The 26,198-nt window shown below is 31.8% G+C and overlaps 1 protein-coding gene and 1 long non-coding RNA gene across 3 annotated transcripts in view; one reads left to right on the top strand and one right to left on the bottom strand.

Moving 5' to 3' along the window:
- Positions 1-25,937, top strand: part of Tre1 (Trapped in endoderm 1) — a 47,963-nt gene extending 22,026 nt beyond the window's left edge. The window contains exons 3-7 of one of the 2 annotated variants that reach the window (XM_089701970.1): positions 3,485-3,617; positions 5,076-5,189; positions 13,063-13,165; positions 24,415-24,629; positions 25,152-25,937. In XM_089701970.1, coding sequence (XP_089558096.1) covers positions 3,485-3,617; positions 5,076-5,189; positions 13,063-13,165; positions 24,415-24,629; positions 25,152-25,527 — 941 coding nt within the window. In that variant the 3' untranslated portion in view covers positions 25,528-25,937. The remainder of the gene's footprint in view (positions 1-3,484; positions 3,618-5,075; positions 5,190-13,062; positions 13,166-24,414; positions 24,630-25,151) is intronic. The other variant, XM_089701971.1, reaches the window with a different exon arrangement.
- Positions 16,519-17,440, bottom strand: LOC149483747 (uncharacterized). The gene is made up of 3 exons (XR_016316431.1): positions 16,890-17,440; positions 16,702-16,763; positions 16,519-16,623 (listed from the first exon to the last, which is right to left on the bottom strand). It is a non-coding gene; the product is annotated as an uncharacterized LOC149483747 (long non-coding RNA).
- Positions 25,938-26,198: the final 261 nt, after the last annotated feature.

The following is a 26,198-nucleotide window of genomic DNA, read 5'->3' on the forward strand; positions in this document are numbered from 1 at the left end:
ATTTTGGCTACGGAACCCTAAAAAACATAAGCAATTAACACATATAAAATTAAATTAGCTAGCCACGATACACTTTAAATTTTAGAATATAATAGATTGTTGAATGTAATATCTTTGAACAAGGTACGATGGGATTGACATCGTCCTTTTGGACAACAATCCCTAAAATCCTAAATACCTAAATAAAAAAAAGGAAAGCCTTAAATTCTATTCCGTCAAACCAAAAGGAAAAAGCTATAAACTTCATCGGAGCAGAAAGTAATTTAATTACCAACGTGCATTTAAGCAAATAGAATAATAAATTAACAAGCAACACATATAGGATAGCTATATATTAGCCACCCGACGTCGCCCATTGCTCTATTATGGTAAGCAATTAGCCACCCCGTAGGAAACTATGTTTGTATTGATGGAGATAAAAATAAATGTAAATGGATGTGAATTTCTTTTTTGTTTGTGTAGTGCAATTTTTAATAGGAAGATAATTTTCGTCTTTATGAAACTAAGGTTTATAATTTGTGTATTGAGTTATTCAAAACTTGTTAAAAAAGTAAAAAGCTATTAAAAATAATACATAAATACCTCAGAGCAATAAATAAATACAGATACAGCCGCGGTTGACGACTCATGTTATTTTGACTGGCGGGTGGGTTGGTTGGTAGTGACCCTGGTCGTGGGTTCGATTCCCACCCGGGGCAAATATTTGTGTGATGAACATAGATGTTTGCTCTGTGTCTGGGTGTTAATTATCTATGTAATTATTTATTTAAAATTATATGTAGATGTTTATCAGCCATCTAGTTTCCATAACACAAGCGAAAGCTTAGCATGGGATCAGATCGTGCCGTGTGTGAAAATTGTCCCCAAATATTTATTTATTATTATTTATTTTTATTGCATCAAGCAGTTATGCACATCTTAATCTAATCTTTCAAATTCTTCATTAAGAAGTTTAGAAATAGTGTTCCAATACTCATTCGAACACCCCACCAAATAGAAATAATTCGTAATCGTCCCCAATCGATATATCTACATTTAGGGGTGGTAGATGCTAAATGCAATTTTTATGTGCAATAAATTTGTTGCAATAATTTTGGGGTGTTGTGGTCATTTTCACCCTATAAGTTTAATAGCAATTAAGATGTAAATCTGGAATTGTGGGTATTGATTTTTGTTTATTTAAAAGCGATACATTTTAGGTCACAGAAAAAATACTATTATAGGTACTAAGTTCAGCTCAGAACTTCAGGTTTTAAAGAAGCTACAATTTTGTTACGGCTTTCCATAAATAGCATTTGTAAGGTCCTTGCCTAAAAATAGATCGACGTTTGACAAATTAGCAGCGTAATGGCTGTTTCTATCTTGTTCATTGTGCCTGAAATGAACATTCCGTGTTATAGAAGAATTATTCCTAATACAAAAATACCTGTGGAATTTAACATTATTGTAACTACCCATTTGTTTAGCAACTATCTCCAGTCCAAATTCCTTCTAGTTTATAAGTTCTGCAGCTATAAAGCTTTAAGAGCAAACAGTTAGATCTTACAACTACTTATTATAAAACTAGCTTTCCGCCCGCCCGCCTTTCTAAAACCTGATAAAATATGTATTAAAAAACCGCATCAAAATCGGGTGCGTAGTTTTAAAGATTTAAGCATACATAGGGTCAGGGATAGAGAAAGCGACTATGTATTATACTATGTAGGTATGTGATGACTATGGGTAGATTTCCTATTAAAATAATATTTGCACAATCCTCACATCTGTATTCAATTAAAAATTAAAATGTCATCTTAATTTTTAGAGGACCATTTTTTAAATAAAAAACAAATAATTATTTTTAAGTTCATCAACCCGGACGCAATCAGTCAAATTGTGACAAGTGTCGCCATTAATGAGACGGTTCGCAATACATTATAGAGATTATAAAAATATATTATTTTTAATACCATTAATAATCTCGTGTAGACAGGAAATACTTGTATGAAGATTGTATAAATGGTTACAATTTGTTGTTCGGGATTCAAGGAAATTGTTCATAAACCGCTGAAAAATCCCAAATTGTACCTAGTTATAGGTACACCTATCACGTAAGTATACTCTAGCCTCTGAAACAAAAAAAGTCCAGGCACAGAATCCAAAAAATCGTTTCGTTATAGTTCGAAAGAAAGACAAAAAAAACCCTTTCGCGTTTAGAATATTATAAACATTTTCATACAGGACTTGAAGATCTTTTTTAAAATTTTAAAACAATTAAACTGTGATTGTTAGATCAACCGAATAGCTTAAATTTGTAAACGTAGATAATTGGAAAGTTGGTACATCTATGTCAAACACATAGTTTCAAATATAACGGATATTTTTTCACCGTTTTTCACATCAACCCATCTTCAATACAGACCAAATCTGTCCTGGACATGGTCTTTCACCTTAACGGTGTGATATTGTCTCACCAGTCACCACCATGACTCAAACAGAGTCGCGGGTAACTAATGTCTAGCTTATAAAAATAATTTCACATAACCCGGCGCCAGTCATACTGTAGGTAATCGAGTGGCCAGACCACCACTTATACGAATTAAATCGATACGATGTTTTGGCTAATAGACGAGCTTCTAATTGAGCGATAGTACCCTAAAATAATATGTTTACACGTGTTTTTGGGGGTAAAATTAACTTCATTTTTATTTTTATAGTGCACGAAAAATGTGGCGGTATCTCGGTCTGTATGTATTCTTGAGTAGTCTAGCTAACTAATGTAAGAAAACTTAACTCCCTTTTTTTATGAGAGCACATGTAAAATGTACGTAACGGTCAAGTTTATGGCTAAAATATCAACACATAACTTTGTATGCAATATAAACTATAAATAGTCCAAAAACATAAATAAACTTGTTTAATATTGCACTAGATATAATTTATTTTGCGCAGTTGGCTATTCTCCGTTTTAATTGACTGTTCGCGAAATTCGGTCAGGAGGACATCATAGTCACTTTTCGCAAATAACTTCTTAAATTGCCTGTTATAACCTAACAGTTCTTTATAGTAACTACGGTTAGTAGTGAACACTAACAGATCCATAACATATGAGGAATATAACTTTAGACATTGAAATAGAAAGAGCAAAATAAATTGCAACTAGGTACCTACTGAGAAATAATGACCGGATTTGGTATCCTCCTCTTACGATCAAAAACATGTCTTCTCCAGAGTATAAAACAAAAATAGGAAGGATATAACAACGGCTCATAAAAAAATTAACTAACATAAGACGTTATTCAAAGTTTTAATTTCTGCTTAATTCTTATATAGTCCAAAAACTGCTCCGATCCGAACCGATTTCAACAATTCTAAATGTTTAGAAACCTATCTTTACCAAGTTACACAGGGCACAGGCAATATTCCTTCTTCCTGTAGGTAGGTATAGGAAATAAGAAGTAAGATATAGTTTTAGAAACTCTAAATAATCCACATATTATTGCAGGTAACCTGATAACCACAGTAGCACTACTAATGCACCCGAAGCTACGCGGCCACGTGACTACAATGTTCGTGCTTTCCTTGTGTGTGTCTGACTTACTGTTCTGCAGTATAAACCTACCACTGACTGCTAGTCGGTAAGTTTACCTTTTTCTTATAAAATTATCATAAAACTAGTAATTTTTAGTGCATCTTAAAATATCTGAAATATTCTCTCAAAGTTGGAAAAAATTCATGCAGCAGTATGAAATTACTAAGTATTAAGTAAGCATTTTGCAGCCATTGAACGAGTGGAAAAAATATTTCAATATTTACCAGTAATTTTTTCGTCTCTCTGCATACGTAACTATTGATATAATGGCAATATTAGCAAAATAAAAAAAATCAACGAATATCCCAAAATCATCTAGTAGGTACCTAAGTTAATAAACAGTGAAATATATTAAATACAAAGTAGAATTTAAAAGATGGGAAGACAGGTAGTTGCAATCGATACCATAACCAGCAAATCCGGTTGTTTGTTGTTTTAATAATTATTTTTAATGCTTCATGTTTAAATATCATTACAGCGCATACCTACGCAGATGAAATATATTCTTATTATGTATATCGTATTCTTCATAATATACGTCCGTATGTGCTCAATAAGGTAGTTAGTGGGTAGCTTGGTCCTTCGATTAAGATATTACAATGAATTAAGATGAATATATGCACATTTTTATAGGTTTTTTGATATAGTAACTAAGTAGGTAGTAGGTACTTATGTGCTATGAGAGTCAAAGGTATTTGGCTATAATAATATGAGGAATATTAAGTTAAGATGGTGCCATAAATGTTCGTACTAAACGTAAAAAATAATTTAATTACAGTTTCATTTTTTAACGCATACTATGTCAGCTTACTTGAGCAAATATCTTAATAGCAACAAAATACTTATTTTTACTAAAAGCATAGTATAAAAGAGCTAAAAGACAATGCACATAAGCATAAAACTTAAGCTAATCAGCGGATGAAACTACAATCACCCCACTAAATAACATTCCCTATATCCTATCGGCACATCATAACACAAACAAACATTGTTTATGACTCAATCGAGCCACGCTTCACGGAACCATGTGTATTCCATACATTTCATACAATGTGAAATTTGACGCGATACACACATCTGTCGTGCGCGTGCGCATCTCGTGCGCATCAAAATATAACGAATCATATTGTTTTGACATGTTGAAAGATTATCTAGTTTTTAATGTAGTAGCTATTTGTGGGAGACGATAATGGTTTATACCGCGTAATTTTGGTTGTAGCTTCATTTAGATTTTAGAGGTTCCTCAATGGGCTATCAAACTACCTACCTATACACATATTGCAATATGAAAGAAACAAAAAAGTCTGATACAGTATTAAAGGGGTGTTTTATTATTACGTCATGTCTAATTTAAAATTTCTTTATTTGACTGTTCTCACATTTTTTTACTTTTTAAATTCGACCCTGTCGTTCCTGAAATTTACGTGAATATAGACAAAACTAAAAGTTTCTTATTTAATATATTATTATTTAATATATTTATATAATACCTTTCTCTTGGCAGGTACATAAAACAGGAGTGGGTGTTGGGACCTCAACTCTGTCAAATGTTTGCATTCGTCTTCTATGGGAATGAAGCCGTATCACTACTATCTATGGTCGCTATCACAATCAACAGGTAAATTATTATTTTGAATATTGTAGTATTAAAATAATGAAAATTTTTAAAGAATAGAAAAAATACGATCATCTAATCCCGCCTTATAGGTAGTCGAAAATTTGTTGGTTCTTTATAAATACATACATATTTCAACAATATTGTTTTTTCAAAAATTATTAAGTAAATGGTTTTAAATTAAAATTTTCTGTACTTGGTTAGAAATATAATCCAATCGTGATTTTAGCACAATATTAGGTAGTCTTATACGTTTATGAAAAATATCCAAAAAGGCAGCAGGACTGCTGAAATAACTGAATACTTGAAGAAGAATTTCACAATATTTCGCAATAGACCAATTAGAATAAACTGAATAATTGCTTTGTGACGAAATTGACGCGTCCTCTTAAAAGTAGCTCATTGGTAGCTCATAACAAAACCTAATTTGCAAATTGTAAAAACTAATTATGTTCAAAACTATTACTTTTGTAGAAGGTAGTTTGTTGTACATATATCTACATTTATATGTACATATACATTTACATATATTGTATGTACATTGTACATTCTTATATATAAAATTCTCGTGTCACAATGTTAGTCTGCATACTCCTCCGAAACGGGTGGACCGATTCTCATGAAATTTTCTGTGCATATCGGGTAAGTCTGAGAATCGGCCAACATCTATTTTTCATATGTACCACGGGCGAAGCCGGGGCGGACCGCTAGTATATATATATACGCTAGTATATATATATATTGTACATGTACATATACATTTTCTGAAACTTATAGCATTTGTCTTTGATAAAATTTCTACCTACATATTTCTGCTTGTCTCGGCCCTTCCCGGGTAAATGAGTGACAAATATTATGGTATAAACGCATTAGATTTCTATTCAAAAATTAGTGTCCGACCGAACTTTCGGTTTCGGTTTCGGTTTCGGCCGAGTTTCGGCCAAAAATCAAGTTTCGGCCGCAGTTTCGGTTTCGGCCAAAATCGGCCGAAACTTTTGCCGAAACCGAAACTTATTTCGCAAGTTCAGTGAACGTAGTTCACACACGTTCACGCTCGCCTAACTTCGTTTTCCTCGGCAACGCTTTGACGGACGCTGTCAAAGCGTTGGTTGACCCACGCTGGTGGAAACAATTTTTGATTATCTATGTTGAGATTGGAACTGGGTGTAATAGTAATTAATAATTATTATTTTTATATAAGAGGTACCTAAAAGAGATTATTCTTCTAAGTACAAATACCAATCCAAAGTATTAAAGACTCTATTAATAAAGAAAAAGATCTCAAAATACCAATACTTAGTATTTAAAGTAACAGTTACAATTACTGATTTGATTTAGATGACTGATTTTACTGAGAACTTAATTTGAAAAAATAATAAAAATTATAACGCGTTTCATTAAAGAAACGAATCTTCAATGGCGGCCAAAGCTGACACTGACATATGGTAGGGTATTTTATTAATTATTTCAAATTGTTTATTGACAAACTTTTTTGTTATGGTATTTGTGTATTTATATGAATTATCATATTTACGTATACAGAATGCAACAAAATCCCCATAATACTTGTAATGAGCCCATAAAACTGAGCAACTTTTCCCAAAGAAAATATTTTGTCAAATTCCAAAAAAAACATTATTTAAGTACTATCGCAAATACATAATTGTCATTGTTAATTTATGATAAAAACTATTATAGGGAAAATCAAATACATTTTAGTGATTTTACTTTTCCCAATTTTTTTTGCATGCCGTACGGCCGTGTGTAAGCAAGAGGGAATAATAAGCGCCGCCATTTAAGATTCGTTTCTTTAATGACATGCGTTATAACTTATAATTATTATAAAATTGTTATCTACACTAATATTATAAAGAGGAAAACTTTGTTTGTTTGTTTGTTTGATTGTAATGAATAGGCTCATAAACTACTGGACCGATTTTGATTAAATTTGGCACAGATAATCTTTAGACCCTGAGAAAAAACATAGGCTACCTTTTATTGCGAAATATGTACCACGGGCGAAGCCGGGGCGGACCGTTAGTTATTAATATTTTAAAAATATTATTTTTTTATCTTGTATTAAATAAATGATTACAACAAATTTAATATACTGTGTTTTCATTTTATGCCCTAATTAAGGCAAAATAATAGGTAAAATCCCCCAAAGTTCAGTATTTTTAGAAATTTCATACTTGACCACGTGAGTTTCGGTTTCGGTTTCGGTTTCGGCCGAAACTGAAGCCACGGCCGAACATTCGGTTTCGGTTTCGGTTTCGGCCTGGAAACCAGTTTCGGTCGGACACTATCAAAAATGCATGTTAAATGTAGAAACATCGGTTGCAGTTGCGTCCATACTATAAATAAATCGCATTTTAAACCATAAAACCCGCAGATTATAAAACCATACATAACAAAACTGGAACGCTGTACACATATTTGTTAAGGATTACCTTCCACTCAGCACCCGGAAGGAATAAAACATAAAAGCAATGCACGCAATAAAACGGGATTACTTCTCCGTGAACAAGCCAATCGTAAAAATCTATTGGGAAAGTGGACTATACGGATGAATGAAAACTGTATAACAAATTTACAAGAATATTGGCCGGTTTAGCAGTACTATATTATTCTGCAATCTACTTACCTGTCAGATAAAGTAACGAATATTGAAATAAAATATACGTCAAAGTCTCAAATAGTCTGTATGGTTCATGGTGGGTATAAAATAGGGATGTAACGATACATGATTTTGCCGATACGCTACCGATACCGATATCGATGGCTTGGTAGAAAAATAAATAGTGAATTATGCATAAAAGTTACCAACATTTAACAGAGACTCAACTGTAAATCGTATTCTTTTAAATAACAATGCCAAATCAAAAAAACAAGAAAACCATTTATTTTAGTATTATTATTTTGCAAAGTCAGTTATACTTTAAGTTATACCAACATAAAATCAGTTCCTAATAAAAGTTTACTATTGGTAGAGTTTTTTCAAAAAACAAAGTGCGCACGCGCGGGCGGCTTCCCGCATCGTTCATTGGGCGCGGTTTTTTTTAATTGTTTGATATCGGTATCGGTTGTTTTATAATCGGCGATACCGATATATCGGCTTGCCGATTATATCGGCCGATATATCGGTATCCGCGTTACATCCCTAGTATAAAACATAGCCGTGCTGTTGTGGGTTAGTAAGATAACCCGGAAGGAAATTCACCATTAAAACAGATGTAGAAAACAATTCCAACAACTCCAAGAAATCCTATTAAATTCTAATTATGTATTTAAATAATCGCAGTTCAGAAAAAAATATTCCGCCGCACGATTATTACCATTTTGCCTATAATTTCGTAACTGCCTAAAAAAACTTTGGGAAGAGTCCAAGATCACTTTTATCCACTACTAGCGGTCCTCCCAGGCTTCGCCCGTGGTACATATTTCGCAATAAAAGGTAGCCTATGTTCTTTCTGAGGATCTAAATTTCATCAAAATCGGTCCAGTAGTTTATGAGCCTATTCATTACAATCAAACAAACAAACAAACAAAGTTTTCCTCTTTATAATATTAGTGTAGAAAAGAACTCATATTATCTCCTTCTTACATGTAGCATTTACCACAATTTACCATACGAAAGGGGGAGCGAGGTAAATGCGACCTTCTATAGAGGCAAAATAATATACTTACACGCGTACGAAATATCATCAACAAGCCTGACATCATTAGAAATTGCTTTTAAGCAAATCTATTGTTCAATTTATATCTTACGCAACTTCGACCGAACAAACAATTAACAATTGGCAAAATATATGCATAGTTTCAAGATTTAAAGCCCAAATATGTATTGTAGGTAATATAATGTTTAATCAAAATAACACAAGCAAATCTACTATCTATGCTATAAAAAGGCAAAAGTATATAAAACTAGCTTTCCGCCCGCGGCTTCGCCCGCGTTTTGATAGAAAAACCCGCATAGTTCCCGTTCCCGTGGGATTTCCGGGATGAAACCTATTCTATGTGTTAATCCAAGTTACCCTCTATATGTGCGCTAAATTTCATTGTAAATGGTTCAGTAGTATTTGCGTGAAAGAGTAACAAACACACACACACATCCTCACAAACTTTCGCATTTATAATATTAGTAGGATATAGCCAATAGGCCAAGACACAGTGTTACTTAGATTCTAAGGAATATTTTGAGAAAGAATTTTCATCATCAGCCCATGTAATATATTCCCACTGTTGGGACACACACTGCCTTCTATGAGGGAGAATTTTCAGGAGGTTATTCAAAAAGTCGCTCTTTCTTTAGACTTCCTACTTCACAATTGAGTACCTATACGAAACAATAAATTAATATTCACATTACCAATAGAACATTTAATATTCCAACACCCCGATAATCTATACATTTGAATCAAAGAGCACAAAATAAAGGGTCCCGCATATAAATTCAACACTAATTTCATAAAACGCACCACTCGAGTATGAGAGGGTATTGTCCTCAAATTAATTACCGCGTTCAAAGGTTCAAGTAGACTAGCCATTTGTATGCTGGAAATCATTTAAGTGTACTTATGACTATAGTAATTGTTTTGTTATAAAATTATGTGTTTTGAAAGTTCGATATTTATAGACCGGCTTCAAAAAAATATTTTTGGATATTTTCCAGTAAAACGACACTTTATAATATCTCTATGGAATATAAAGTTCTAGATTTATAAATTTGATTTTATTCTATTCGATCACGGGGCGGGATTTGAACCGGCGTCTTTCGCTTTCGAATCCCGCCATGTGATGTTTTTTTTTTATTAAAAAATTATATTTATAAAACATTTGAATGCTATAAAGTATAAAGCGATTATCAAATTCTAGATTTCTTTAATAAATACAATCCATGAGCGTGTTCTAATTTTTATGTTTAACAACAAGATAAACAACCCGTTATGTGCAAGCGTGCTAACACATACGTGCAAATTATTACATGCACTAATGCATAACACTATCCGCTATATGATAATAAATTAATAACATCTTAAGAAGAAATACCATAAGAACAATTAAGTTGGCTTTACTACAATAAATAGCTAATTCTACCATATTAATATATTCATGTAGATTACATTTTGACACCTTTACTTGGGCACATAAGTAAGTAGGTTGGGCACATAAGTAAGTTGGGCACTAAGTAAGTAGTGCATAGTAGGAATCCTAGACCAATCAGACGGTGGTCTGATGACATTGTCGATATAGCTGGGAAGGACTGGGCTTCCTGCGGTAAAGACCGGCATCAGTGGAGGAAGATGGAGGAGGCCTTCACCCAATGTGGGATCCAACACAACAACTAATATTTATGTACTTAGTAATTGATAATAAATTTCACATCTACTAACACAAATTGTAAAATTGTAAAATTGTTAAACTGTCTAATTTAAATTAATATGTTCTACTAACAAAAATTGTAAAATTGTAAAACTGTTGTGTGGAAATAAAAGGCTTTTTTATTTTTATTTTTATTTTATTTTATTTTAGTAGGAATCCTGGAATTTAATAAGGTATACTTTTAAAGTAAAAATAATAACTGGTTCAATTCAGACAACAGCATTGAAGACTAACTTGATAACTCTAAAACTAGTGTACTAAATATTTTTGAAGATTTTTTATGCATGCATGCATTATGTAGATGGTTTATCCGACTTTTATGAAAAATATTGTTTAATATTATACTAACCTGTAATAAATGAATGAATAAATAACCAAATACCCGCCCTTTCATTATGAACCTCTCTAAATATATTAGTATAGGGATGACTTCAAAGTTCAGCTTTATGGCTCCATTGCACTATTTAACTATCATATAACCAAGTTTAATCGATAGGAAATCCAACATGATTCATTGATCCACAACTTATAAATGGCCCTCTCATCGGCTCCCCATCAAAAGAAAATCTATAAAGTACTTGGAATCATATTGATCGTAAAATCCCAGTCTAATAGGTATATGTTTATAGTAGGAATCTCTCGTTTGTCATAAATATGTATAATGAAATGAGCCAAAAATATATGTAAAATGACCATTAAATTTTATCAATTTCAAATATTATATAAAAAGTATATTGAGACCTGCTAAAATATAAACTCAAAACGTAGCATAAAGATTTACATGTCTACGACCTACATGTAATTGTTGAAAACAAATGCATAGACTTTGGTCTAATTACTGACGATTATGATCTCTCTATCTACTCCTCAATTATGACGAAGTGTTACATAAAAGCTATCTAATATATAATGTATAAACATCAATATCACGCTTACAGATATCGCTTATAAAAATCCAGCGAGGTCGGGTCAGTACCCGCAGCACAAAGATGCCACTGTTGTGAGCCCTTTAATCGTTTTATAAGCCTTTTTATGTGCACCGGATGATTTTCGAGCATTCGCTCGAATTACATCAATGATACACTGTATCATTGATGGTAGCGAGAAATGTTTGGCTCTTCATTATTTTCTATTCATTTTTGTTTTAATATCAACTTCAAACTCAAAGCACTATTGGGAAAGATAATACATATATTTTATTGTAACTTATTCAGACACAATATGTATACAATTTCGTATCACTCAAGTAAAATATAAATATAACTATAATATTAAAAAAGTAAAATTTTCGTAATTAACAAACCCGGAATGAATGTATGAATGGAAATGTTTTTAAAATTGCATAGTCAGTGCCGTAATTTAAGTAAAAGTAATTCGAATGTATGAGAATCGTTTTTTTCATAATGATTACACATATGTACCTTAAAATGTATGTATATCAATCCTCTAGTCTAGGTAAAAAAAATATCAGAAATATTTTACCTAGAGGACATTATTCTGCTCAGTTTGCAGAAGATAATTGACATGCTAATGTTAAAAGTAGGTTGAGACTTACATCGATATACTGATAAACAAAATTGGTCGGCGCAACTTTTAATTCAATACTGCAATCACATTTTCAGCAGTTCCGATCAGAGCTAAGTAATTCTCCATAAACCAAGAAAGTACTAACCCCAAATCTTCCTGCCAATAAAAAACATCATAATCCCAAATATTTGCAATTTAAAACTCTCGCAATCTTAGCTTATCAAAAGCACTCGATCCGTGGGAACATGTCTGTTTGTTGTTGATAAGATAAGCCCATATAGTGGCAAGTGTCTTCACCTCAATCTCCCAAAAGACTAAATGCGGAAGGAACGTGCTTCCAGTATAATTGGGTAATAAAGCTTTATCTTAAGGCGTTTTATATAAGCCTAGCATAACCTGAAAATGAAAGGGTTGCAGCAAATAAAACTGCATGTACCTATATGAAACGTGGGTAGTTCTGAAGTTGCAACTTACAATAAGATGAAGGATAATTTAACATCCATACTAATATTATAAATGCGAAAGTAACTCTGTCTGTCTGTCTGTTACTCAATTACGCCTAAAGTACTGAACCAATTTGCATGAAATTTGGTATGGAGATATTTTGATACCCGAGAAAGGACATAGGCTACGCTATTGCGAAATATGTACTACGGGCGAAGCTGGGGCGGACTCTAGTTTAATATATAGCATGAAAAAATGAATGAAAAGCTTTCATACATAATAGTAACTATGTACTGAAATACATATCTGCAACGTTGATTTAGAGCGTAACTAGTTACAATTAGAGTACGCTGTACGCCCCTAAAAATAGTTTTTTTTTTAAATATTCTCAACTCAGTTCTACTATGAACATAATATGACATAGGTATTAGGTACTGTTTTTAATTAATTTCTTTGATTTGAATTTAAAAGCACAAAGGCATGACACTTTCATATGATTTATATTCGTTATATTTTCTTTCAGGTATACGCTGATAGCATACTACGACATGTACTCCCAAATCTACACCACGACGAAGATATGGATCCAGCTCATCATGATATGGCTGGTGTCATTTGGACTTATGGTAAGTCTGTCATAAATAAATAAATAAGCTGTTAAGAATACTAAAAAGTTATTTAATAACAAAAATAATATGATCTACATATGCATACATATAAAATAATGATGCTTTAGAGCAACAATGATTGAAGAAGAATTAGTACTTCTTCAATCATTGTTTTTTTTTAATAATTGATATTTAATTCGAAAAGAAAAACTCTAATTCATTTTCAATATTTTTTTTCCAAATTATCCCCTACTCCTTGATTCTTATTTCTTACCCTGATAGATAACTATATCAATAACAAACAAATATCCAACTACCCGCTACATCTATACTAATATTATAAAGAGGAAAGGTTTGTAATTATGTATGTATGTATGGTTTTCACGGCTTCGCCTATTTAAATAAAAATACAAACGCAGCTAAAAGCAACCCTAACTTGATTATGTTCGTTTGTATCCACGTTTCTAAGAACCGTCATACACAAGATCCATTCGTATTGATATAAGTGAATAGTGACACCACACTTCCTCACATTTCCGGATTTACGTTTCCTTTTTTAAACGAATTAATGAATAATTCATTACGAGATGTTTGTTAATTTTATTGTGTTCATTACAATGTTTTAACATGTCATTAAAATGATGAGTATTGTAAGCCATCTGTAATTATTTAATGATTTTATAATCTATACTCATAAAACTGAAGAGTTTGTTTGTTTGATCGTACTAATTTCAGGAACTGCTCGTCCGATTTGAAAAATTATTTCGGTGTTAGATAGCCACGCGGGTGAAACCGCGGGGCGCAGCTTGTTAAATTATACAAATATGTACTATTAAAATTTAAAAGCATAATACTCGGAAATTTCCTACCTATAATTGACAGCTTTAGTACTAATCAATCCATTTAATAAATAAACACAAACTATTATAGTCATAGACTACAATCATAAAGCACAAATTAGCATCGCATACGCAAATTTAATTAAATTACTCCACATATTGAGAGTACTTTCTAACTTTCCCAGTTATAATTACTCCGGTACATATAATTTCATGTAACGCTCTGCTAAACTATAACCAAATATGTGGTGTATTTAATAAAGTCATACCATTAGCTTTCATTGTTCTTAATGTTAGTTTTATTGTAATCTAATTGCGAAAAAAGCTAATTGGCATTGTATAACACGTAAAAATTTAAATAATGGTGATTTAAAATAAGTTTATGTTTTGTTAATTAACTAAGAAAAGGCTTACTATAAATGTATATAAATGTCTTCATATTTACATTTAGATTTCAAATGAGGCTATTTTAGTGAAGTTAAGAATTATGATCTATTGTTGCCTTTAATGTCATAATATAACGAACTAGCTGCTCCGCGCGGTTTCACCCCCGTGGCTCCACTCCTGTTGCCCGTAGCGTGATGAAATATAGCCTATAACCTTCCTCGATAAATGGGCTATCTAACACCGAAAGAATTTTTCAAATCGGACCAGTAGTTCCCGAGATTAGTGCGTCCAAACAAACAAACTCTTCAGCTTTATAATATTAGTATAGATTAAAATTTTTACAAGACCGTGAATTTCCTTGATAACGATATTTTTAAGCTCATTTATTAAAACACTAGTTTTAGAACTTTTAGACTATTAGCGAAAAGAAAACAACGGTAGGAAAACTAAGTATACGACAATAACAAAAATTATCAATTTAATATTCATAGCCTGCATAAGTTTTAATTTTTTTAATTTACTTATAAATAATTCCCTTTATGATGATGTAAATCCATGGTCACCACAACCGAATGTTTAAAATTCATGTAACAGACAAACGCACAAACAAACATACGATATTATGATGGAAGTTTGAATTAGTTCATTGCTCTTTATTATTCATATTTAAGTTACTATGCATTTCAAAGATAAACAAACAAATTATTCATAGACATAGAATATACAGGAACATATCACAAAAACAAAACATCTTTCCATGCAGGAAATTGTTGTGTTGTCAGATAATATAGGTCAGGGATTTGGCGCTTTGCTTAAGACGATACACAAAAAAAAATCCACTGCTTGGCGGGCGGAGTCTAATAGCTCGCTATCGCGAACGCGGGTGTGCGCGAAGTCATTCTTGCAAACTCGCCGCGCTGCCGCTGGCCGACTCGGGACAAACATGTATGGAGTCGTCATACAGTTATAATATTGTTATACATTTATTTAATTGTTGATTTATTGGTTTTATTTTCTTGCTTATAAACAAATAATCTTCTTTTTAACAACTACTTAGACATTATTAATAATTATTATCATTTCGTAATGTTTACTTTATTACAAAATAATACAGGTTATAAATAATCTTTAAAATAACAAAAAATATTGTTACTCTGAAAAAATGAAATGGTACTCAATAACGCGGACTACTGAATTGATTTAGATAGAATTTGATGCTGACGTAGATATTACATCATGCCCAGAAATGAAAGGTACTTTTTCTGAAAGAAGATATAAACCCTAATTCTTCTCAGTCAAAGTCAAGAGTGGAAGATATCACTAATACAGTAAAACTGATGCGAAACTTTGGATATTAATTTGTATATTTTTTTGTTAGTTGTTACTTAATCACGTCAAGACTACATTACCAATTTTGATAAAATATAGCTAATTGGCTGGATTTACACATAGGATACTTTATATCCGAACTGAACACTTCTGTGGGAAAAAACAGGATTCACGATATAACCTAATTCCACGCGGGCAAAGCCGCGGTCGGAATGATATTTTTTTAAATAAAAAAATTGTTTAAAAAAAAAAAACACAAAATATATTGACGCATGTATTTATTTTTTGCACTCTATTATAATTGTAATTATTCATTACAAATAATCAAAATAAAATAGCCAGAACAAAGTAGTAGGTAGGCAGGTACAGCAATGTGAGACGAACACTGGCTTATTTATACCAATAATAATGTATTATAATTTATAAACATTAAATTAAGTTTACAACAAAAATACATAATATTAGCTAATGTGAAAACGAATCAACCAATCATCCCACAACAATGAAATGTGCACACAAATATTCATCCAAATCGGTTCATGTGATTAGGAGGAGTGACTGCAGCGCCATCTTCCGGGCCCAATTGTGTTTCCAGATCACCCAGGAACTCAATTTAATATACTTACACAAAATTTTTCGAAATGAAAACTCACATTACTATGTAAATATGAATATAAATCCGTTTTAGTACTAAGCAATTTCCCGCACAGGTGTAGTAAGTATAAATGAAATAAATATCAACATCAAATTCTTTATACAACATACTTATCTACCACCTACTAAGAAATGTAATTCTTGAAATTTTATTTAATTTTTTTAAATATAATACTACTCCAATGAGCTCCTGTTCCATATTACATCCACCATACTTCCACTAAGTTCACCATGATTTTTTATTTCTTTGCACTTTGTTGCTTTTTGCTAAAAATGGAATCATGCGATAAAACCAGTACTTAGAGCGTTGATAACATACATTTTTGACTGAATAAAGGTACTTACGAAGGAGTGGGTTCACATTGTGAACAATCAGTGGGTTTATTTTCCTTCTGGATTCCGGATTTCTGAAAAGATTATCTATGCTATAAATGAAAAAATCTTACACATTCGTTATGTACTTAAAACAGGGGTACATATCAAACATCGTCTATAATACAATTATCATCAAATTTAAAATTAAACCAACTTACTTCATTAATTTGTTCCAATTGTAAGCATTCTTTTTCCTCCAACCTTTATGTTTCTTCTTCTTATTTTCTTTATTGTCCCCATTTGTCTCATTTTGTCTTATCGTGTTGTCACCCTATGATACGATTGCGCGAGCGACACAAGTTCCCCGTGTGACGGCCGTAGCGGGAATGACTCGTGCAGCGATCGGGGTAGGAAGGTACAGGGCGGCTCTCGCTATATTGGCTGGTCGCGCGCTAATTTCAAGTATTTCTTGTTTATTTCAAAACCATCGCATATTTCAAAATTCTAACACGGTAGACGTATAGGTTGTATATTTTATAGTTAATATCCAAAAAGTCGTAACTTTACGTTTGTTATTTTGAAGATGCCAGAGATTAAAAAAAAATAACAATGAGAACTTTGTATTTTTTTTCTATCGAGAAAATATCATGGAATCATGTTTCTAAAACGGTAGACGTATTGTGTTACTATTGAACTTTCTTGTCAAGAATTTTCATCACGACAACTTTAATAATATAAAAATTACGAAGGTTTAAAAAGGGCCGTAAATGTTAGAAAAATTAATTCATCACCTTAACAACTTAGGGCATAAAGTAACCAATTTTTGCACTCCTAATAGTTCATTTACATATATCATGAATTCGTTAGATAATTTTAGTTTTAAGGAAAATAGTATTGTTATTATATTATACGGAGATAGTTTTAATTTAAAAAAACATGACATTGATATAGGATTTCAAAAAATGTTGAAAATTAGTAGTGAGACAAAATGCAAATTTATGTTGTGTACATTGCCATATTTGCCTGGTTTGACACAAAATCAAAACAAATTTATCTATAATATCAATTTAAAATTATATAATTTAACAAATCATCATAGTGATGCATTTATATATTTTGACATAAATTCTTGTACAAAATCTTTTGGTTTGACAAAGAATACAGTGTATCTGCCATCTAGATATAAGAGAGAACTTGCTATGTTAATAGCATATAAAATTATTAACCAGTCTGATACATGTTCAGTAGCAGACCATCGATCTACTATAATTTTATGTAGTAGTAATTATATACATCAACCTAGGTTAAGTGTTGATAGACAAACTAGCCCTAAGCTAGATTTAAACTAGTATGTAAGACAACAGCTAAGCAGCCTTTTTCCATTGTACATCAAAATATACAAGGCTTGGCTAGCAAATTGTTAGAAATAGAATTATTTTTAAATCATAATAGAATTAAAATATTTTGTGTAACAGAACATTGGCTTAAACAATGTCAGTTGTTAATAAATATTGATAATTATAAATTAAAAAGTATATACTTTAGGACAAATGCTATTCATGGAGGTTCTCTTATTTTTGTACATAATAGTTTAAAATGCAAGGAACGAACTGACATTGTTAGCCTTTCTGTAGAACGCACCATTGAACTGTCCTGTGTTGAGCTTGAGCGTTACATTATTGTTTGCGTATACAGACCTCCTTCCAGTGACTATAATTTGTTTGAGACAGTCATGGAAGAAATATTAAAGCGTTTAGGCAGGAGTAAAAAGAAGGTAATAGTATGTGGTGATTTTAATATTGATTTACTTTCACACACACAAACGGCAACACGAATAGTTAATTTGTTTCATTCATTTAATCTGTATAAACTTTTTGATGAGCCCACACGAATAACACCTACTTCTGCAACTTGTATTGATAATATATACTGTGATTGCAAATGTTTAGAAAAATATATTCTCAACACGCTAACTTCGGATCACTGTGGCCAGAAAGTAGTTTTTGAATGGGATTGCATACCTACATTTAAAAGAATTAATGTTAGGCCTATAACTAGAAAAGGCATTCATACATTTAGAAATAATATTGATAATAAACTACCTGACCTGAATAATCAATCCTTTCATAAAAATCCTTGTGAAATGTTTACAAATCTTTTTAAGTTCATTCATAGTGAATATGAAAAAATATTTAAAATTAAATCTTTAACTATTACCAAGGATTTACCATTCAGCCAATGGGCAACTCCTAGTATACACAAATGCAGGAACATTCTTTACGAGTTATATGGTATGAAACAATATAACAAAGACTTGTCATTTCTTAGTTATGTTAGAAATTATTCAAAAACATTTAAAAAAGTTTGTTTCACTGCCAAGAGTTTGTATATCAGAGACAAAATACGCAACTCTGACAATAAAGTTAAAACGGTTTGGACAATTATTAATGGTGAATTGGGCAAAATCCGATCAAACGATAGTACCATAAAACTTGTCAATTCTGGTAGGGTCATTGACAAAAGTGCTGATGTTGCGCTTGCTTTTGAAGATTTCTTTAGTAGTGTCCCTGCTAGTTTAACTAAGAATTTAAATTCGTCTTCAGCGCTTGCAGAGTCTTTATTGAGGGATCACGTTGCTGAGTGTAACAAATTATTTGAATTGCGACACGTGACTGCTGATGAAATTGTTAAAACCTTTAAAACATTAAATTTAAAAAAAACCTGTGATCTCTGGGGTATGTCTGTAAATTTAGTAAATAATATCATAGAAAACATTGCCAATCAACTAGCGTTTATATTTAATCAGTGTTGCGACTGTGGTATATTCCCTGATTTACTAAAGTTTAGCAAAGTTATTCCTTTATTTAAAAGTGGTGACCAAGAAGACAGTAATAACTATAGGCCAATTTCCATATTACCAACTTTGAGCAAAGTCTTCGAGAAACTAATTTTAAACCAATTAAATAGTCATTTTGCAACAAATGGTTTACTGCACGCCAAACAGTATGGTTTCACAAAGGGGCGCTCTACCACTGATGCCGGAGTAGCTCTTTTGTCACATATATACAAAGCATGGGAAAATTCAAAGAATGCTTTGGGGATATTCTGCGACCTTTCTAAGGCTTTCGACTGTGTAGAACATTCCACTCTATTACGGAAACTAAATTTTTATGGTATCAAAGGTTTAGCTCAAGATCTCATAGCTTCATATCTTCAGAACAGGGTACAAACCGTTGTCGTTAATGGAGAGAAATCTCGCGGTGCGCCGATTAACATAGGTGTTCCGCAGGGATCTATCTTAGGACCGTTTTTGTTCTTAGTGTATATTAATGACCTACCTTATTATTTGCAGGATATGTGTGAAATAGTACTGTTTGCAGATGACACCTCATTAATTTTTAATGTGGATAGACATGACACAAATGTTGACGAAGTAAACTCTGCTCTTTTACGCATATCCAATTGGTTTAATGCTAATAATTTACTATTAAATACAAAAAAAACAAATTGTGTAGAATTTATCCTCCCAAATGTAAAAAAGGTGAAAAGGAATATTATTTTAAACGGGGAGGTATTATACCCTGTGGAATCGACTGTTTTTCTTGGTTTGACATTAGATGAGAAGCTTCAATGGGGGGCCCATGTTACCACCACCGCTGCTAAGCTCAGCTCAGCTGCATATGCAGTTAGAAGAATAAGGCATCTCACCGATGAAGAAACGGCTAGATTGGTTTACTTTAGCTACTTTCATAGCATAATGTCCTATGGAATTCTGCTATGGGGCAGGGCTGCAGATATAGAAACTATATTTATATTACAGAAAAGAGCCATACGCTCTGTATATAATTTGCGTGCTCGAGACTCACTAAGAGATCTCTTTAAGAATACTGGTATCCTTACTGTACCGTCGCAGTATATATTTAATAATATTTTATATGTACATAATAACGCTTACTTACACACAAAATTAGGAGATAGACATTGTTATGACACAAGAAACAGAAATAAAATTGAAATGCCATTATTCCGGCTAGCTAAAGTTAAAAATTCATTTATGGGCCAAGGTATACGCTTTTACAACAGAATTCCTCATAATATTAAAGAGTTAAGTAGTTCTAAATTTAAATCTTATATAAAAAATGTACTTGTCAAGAGAGCCTATTACAGTATTAAGGAATATATGGAAGATAAAAACCCATGGAGGGTTGTCGCGTAAAAACCACAGGACAGTTCTTTGGCATATTATGATAATATAATATTATGATATTATTACATATGTAATTTGTAAAATTGTAAATCTGACATGATTAAAAAGAGCAACTATGGAGTTTCTTGCCGATTCTTCTCCGTAGATACTGCTTTCCGAATCGGTGGTAAATGTTAAAATATGTACTTAATGACGTTTCAAAAGTGCTTCTAGAAGAAGTCTAATTGAATAAATAAATGTTTGAGTTTGAAAAAAAAAAAATATCCGAGGGGAATTATTTGTAGGAATGTTGTATGAAGGAATGTTGATGATTTTTTGGTATCTTACATTTCTCATCGACTCGGGGATCATAACTGTTAAAAATTTCTAAAAATTTACGTATAAATAGAATGCCTTAATAACTTATCGAAGGCACCTAACATATTATCATCACATCAATAATAAATAAATTATTCTTAATACTCAAAACTTTACTTAGATAGAATATATTATATTCACAAAATAGGTAATTTTTAATTTTCTTTACGACATGGGTACAATACATAATAATCACAACAAACAATTAACAGCACAATTACATAATTCAAATAAAAATAATCAAACACAATAGTCATACAAATAATAAGTACTATGGATTAACGTTTGAATTAGGTCATTGCACTTCCCTGTATGATACATGTCTAATAGGCTATTTGACAGTATGAAAAATAAATTACTTTTTTGTGTAATCCATATATATATAAGGTTTTTGAAGCGATTTAAATTAATAAATGATATAAATAATAACTTATTTATTTACAAATCGTCGAGAAAAAACATCATATTTTTTAAAATGACCACGTGACCGAAAACATCCATGATTGGCTGTATCTGCCATGACGTCACAGCGGCGTAAATAACAAGAGATCCCAACGTTTACTCACGTCGCGTCGTTGCTGAATTTCGCTTTTGGTTTTGTTTCTTGTATAACTTATTTCTTGTGATTCAAGGTGTCTGTAATCAGTTTTGTTCTTTATGTGTTATTTTTGTTTGTCATGGAACCTAATTTCGAAAAAGCAGACAGTAGAAATCTACCTAAAGTGGACGCTATAATTAGGAAATAATATTGTAATACTGTGCTATAATGGTTGGCATGTTCTTTAAAAACAACCAAGATTTTTACGCTCCTCAATTGAGAAATGTGAAAACAGCTACGTAAGTTAATATTTCAATCGTCATTCATTACCTTTTTAGTTAATTGTACCTACAAACATGAATCACAATAGCACAATAATTATGAAGTATACATTTTTTAGATTAAGTCCTTTATTTTTCATTTCAGCCATCCAGTTTATAGGATTGACGTGTGTGTATTGATTATTTTCAACATCAATACAAACACGTCATCATCAATTTATATATATATCATTATCTTACCTCAAGCAGGTAAGTAATGAGACGATTTATACTATGTATTGCAAATAAAATAAACTGCCTACTAGGTATTCAACACCATACTTACATCGAAGTGGTCTTCACAAAAAAATATAACTGTTTTAATTGATATATCTAATATCACTTGGATTTCTGCGAGCTAACTGCAACCACTTTCTACGCATTTTTATATCTTTTGGAGCACATATAAATTTTTTGTTAGGGGTTTTAATAGTCGTATTTCTGCATCCAGGAACTACACACCACCTATAAGAACTCATTTTCTGGTTTTTAAACAGATTAACTTAATTATACTATAATTAAAACAAAAACGAACAATAAGTACTAGGAGCAAGTTGATGTTTACGCCGCTGTGACGTCACCATGGTCGCGAGACGCCATATTCTTCAAAATTGTGTTTTGGCGGCGTATTTGAATATCATGTTTTTATTTTCCATTTTCTCAATGAATAACTACAAAAAATTAAGAAACATGTGTTTTGTGTGCTCTATAAATGTATCTTAATAATTTGAGACAGTTTTCAAAACCTTGTCAAATAGCCTATTGTACCGAATTAGGATACGGATAGTTTTGGGACGGCGCAAGCGCAGAGGATTAGCGGTAATAATATTTTTTATAATAATTAAATATTGCAGTGTCATCTTCTTATATATAAAAATGAATCGCAAAATGTGTTGGTAAGCGCATAACTCGAGAACGGCTGAACCGATTTCGATAATTCTTTTTTTATTATATTCCTTGAAGTACGAGGATGGTTCTTATGGAGAGAAAACGTAAACATTAACCACGGGCGAAGCCGGGGCGGACCGCTAGTTTATAATATTTTTATGCTATATCTCGATTGTGAACATGAAGCATGAATAAACGAAGGTTTTTGTTTCGTTTTTCTATAGCGTAGTGTAGGTATATTCTAATATGGAAAGAAAAGGTAGGAAAAATTATTATTTTTAATATAATCCGGTAAATTATATAGTAAAACGTCGATGAATAAACTCAAATTCAAACATTTATTTATTCAATTATACTTCTTCGAGAAGCACTTTTGAAACGTCTTATTTTTAACATATTTTACCACCGATTCAGAAAGCAGTATCTATGGAGAAGAACCGGCAAGAAACTCCATAATCTATAATGTCATACTCCATACTCCATAATAATAATGTCAGTATACAATAAGGTTAACAAAACAAGTATTTTCATAATAAATAACTGATCTTTTTTTTCTAAACGAAAATAGTAAGAAAGCTTTAGCTTTATGTAAATATGTTTCATAAATGATTGAACTACCCGCAAATCCATCAACTATCAATAACACACACTACCTCCATTACTTTACGACCAACATTTTAAACATGTCCTAAATATTTTATAACATATTAAAAAATGTATTTTACACCAACAATTAACGCTTAACATACATTCAAAGCACACATATCCGCAGTTAAACCATTCTATGTGGGTGTCTGTAACTCTGTAGTCAATATTAAATGGTGGGGTCCTCAATTTACGATTATGAATGAAAGTAAACTTTAATTGTTAGGATCCTGTTGGAATATATTCTAGTCACGTTAGAGGGTTTTTTGATGAATGGGTGATAAAATTATAGTACTGGTTGTCGGTTAATTGAGTACAATAGTTTTTCTAGTTTTTAGAAGGTGATTAAATTTTTATGTCCCCACCGGGGCGGGTAATACAGAATTATTATATTATTTAAGATAGAAAGCAAGAAATAGAAACAATTGTCATAATATTTATTGAGACAAACTAAGAACTAAGAAATAAGTTACAAAATAAACTCATTATAGACTCGCCGCTATCTTCTCAGTTCCATCGTTGATTGATGAATCGCAGATACATCGAGAAATCAAACACTACAATCAATTGAGGAAAAAGACCTTTTTTATATCACACAGGCTCAATTGTAAAACAGTTTTTACTATCTTGGTAGCCTGGGGCCACGTTAAATTTCTTGAATGATTTTGTGCATATAAATGATTTATGATTGATATCTTTAATTATTGTCCCCTAAAAAAACACAGTATTATTTACATATACTCTATTAATTTAAATTTAGCGTTAAATTTATAATCTATTATTCACAGGTACCACCCCTCCTCGGCGTATGGGGGCAACTAGGGCTAGACCAGAACACATTCTCTTGCACGATCCTCCCAAAAGACGGGCGGAGTCCAAAGAAATATCTCTTCGTGTTCGGATTCGCGTTACCCTGCCTTGTGATTATTGTGTCCTATTCGTGTATATACTGGCGAGTACGGGAGAGCAAAAGGAAATTGGAAGGAAGGAGGTGTGTATGTGGGTGTGTATGCATGTTCATACTAAAACTTGCATTTCAAACTTCGCATTTATTAAGCTATAATCAATGTTCACGGTAAACTTTGTTCAAATGTTATCACTCAAAGACAACTGCTACCTATAGTTTTATGTTATCTGTGTAAATACATATTTTAGATGAATAAATCGTCATCTAGTTTCGAACTAAGTGAAGTAGCCTTCTAAAAATGGTTGTTATTTGAATAAATTTAAAATATTCTAATTTCTATTATGTATTAATGTTCTGCATGAAGATAACTCTCAACTGAAATCTGACATTAGTTTTTAAAAAAGCTTGCGAGCATGTTAATAAATAGTGTTGTAGTTAAAATTAACATATTCATATTGATCCTGTTTAATCAAAAAGATTGTATAAACATCATAAGACTCAAAAATAAATAGCGAAATAATAATCTTTATAATCTATATTCTATGTAGAACTCTCAATTTAGGTTGTGTTCACTTATTAGAACCTTTATATTTTAAATGTCTAAATTTTTGTTCACAGCAAACTAAGCGGTCAAACAGCAAAAGAAAAAGAGGAAGACTCCCGCCTTACAACACTAATGTTAACAATATTCTTGTGTTTTCTTGCTTGTTTCCTCCCCCTTATGATTATGAACGTGGCCGACGATGGCATTAGATACCCTTGGCTTCACGTAATAGCGTCCATTTTAGCTTGGGCATCTAGTGTCATGAATCCACTAATATATGCCGCGACTAATAGACAATATAGAGCAGCGTACGGAAATCTACTGAAAATGTGTAAAAATAATCCCGTAGCACGAAAAACTACATGGGGTAGTCGGACTGTAGGTCACTCTTCAAATTCGCCGCATTATGTCGAAAAACGAGCGGTAAAGGAAAAACCAACGAAATTATAGTTTTGAGGTTATGTCAAGACATAAATACATATGTGAAATAAGAGCAAATGAACTTTTATAAATGGCAACTTTGTGAAATGTCACAATGACAGTTAACGCAGCTTTGAGCTAGTAAGAAAAAAAAGGTAAACAATTTTGCCGCGCAAAAAAAAATCTTTTTCGCTTATTGCTCAGCTCGTGTTTGTAAAATGTAAATATATGTATCATACGTTCACCGTAATTTAATCTGTAAATAATTAAATATATAAATGTAAACGCACCAAAGTTTATAAGTTAATTAATTTATAATCAGGTTATTGAGAAAACATTGTTTTCAATATATTGGGGTTTGTATAATCTATGTAATTAGAATTGATCTGTTATAAGATTTTAGAGTAATTTGGGGTTTGTATACGAGTCGCTTTTACTGTTAAAAAATAAGAAAAATCTGTTAATAATTGGTAAACATACAAATTAAGATTGAGTATGTACTTTGATTAATTATTATTATTGATTATTATCATACCACTTATTATAGATTGAGAGAAAATAATACTTACAAATAAAAACTGATTAGAATAGAAGATATTGCATTTTTAAAACATTCCTTAAATTAGTATTACCTTGTGTTTGATTTTATTCTTGTATGCGTTTAGAAATTACAGACTTTTGACGGTATTTAAAACGCGGTT

Source organism: Colias philodice, chromosome 12 (assembly GCF_061535455.1).
Source record: "Colias philodice isolate Cphi_HAF_F1 chromosome 12, ilColPhil1 Martin Lab GWU primary, whole genome shotgun sequence".
NCBI lineage: Eukaryota > Metazoa > Arthropoda > Insecta > Lepidoptera > Pieridae > Colias > Colias philodice.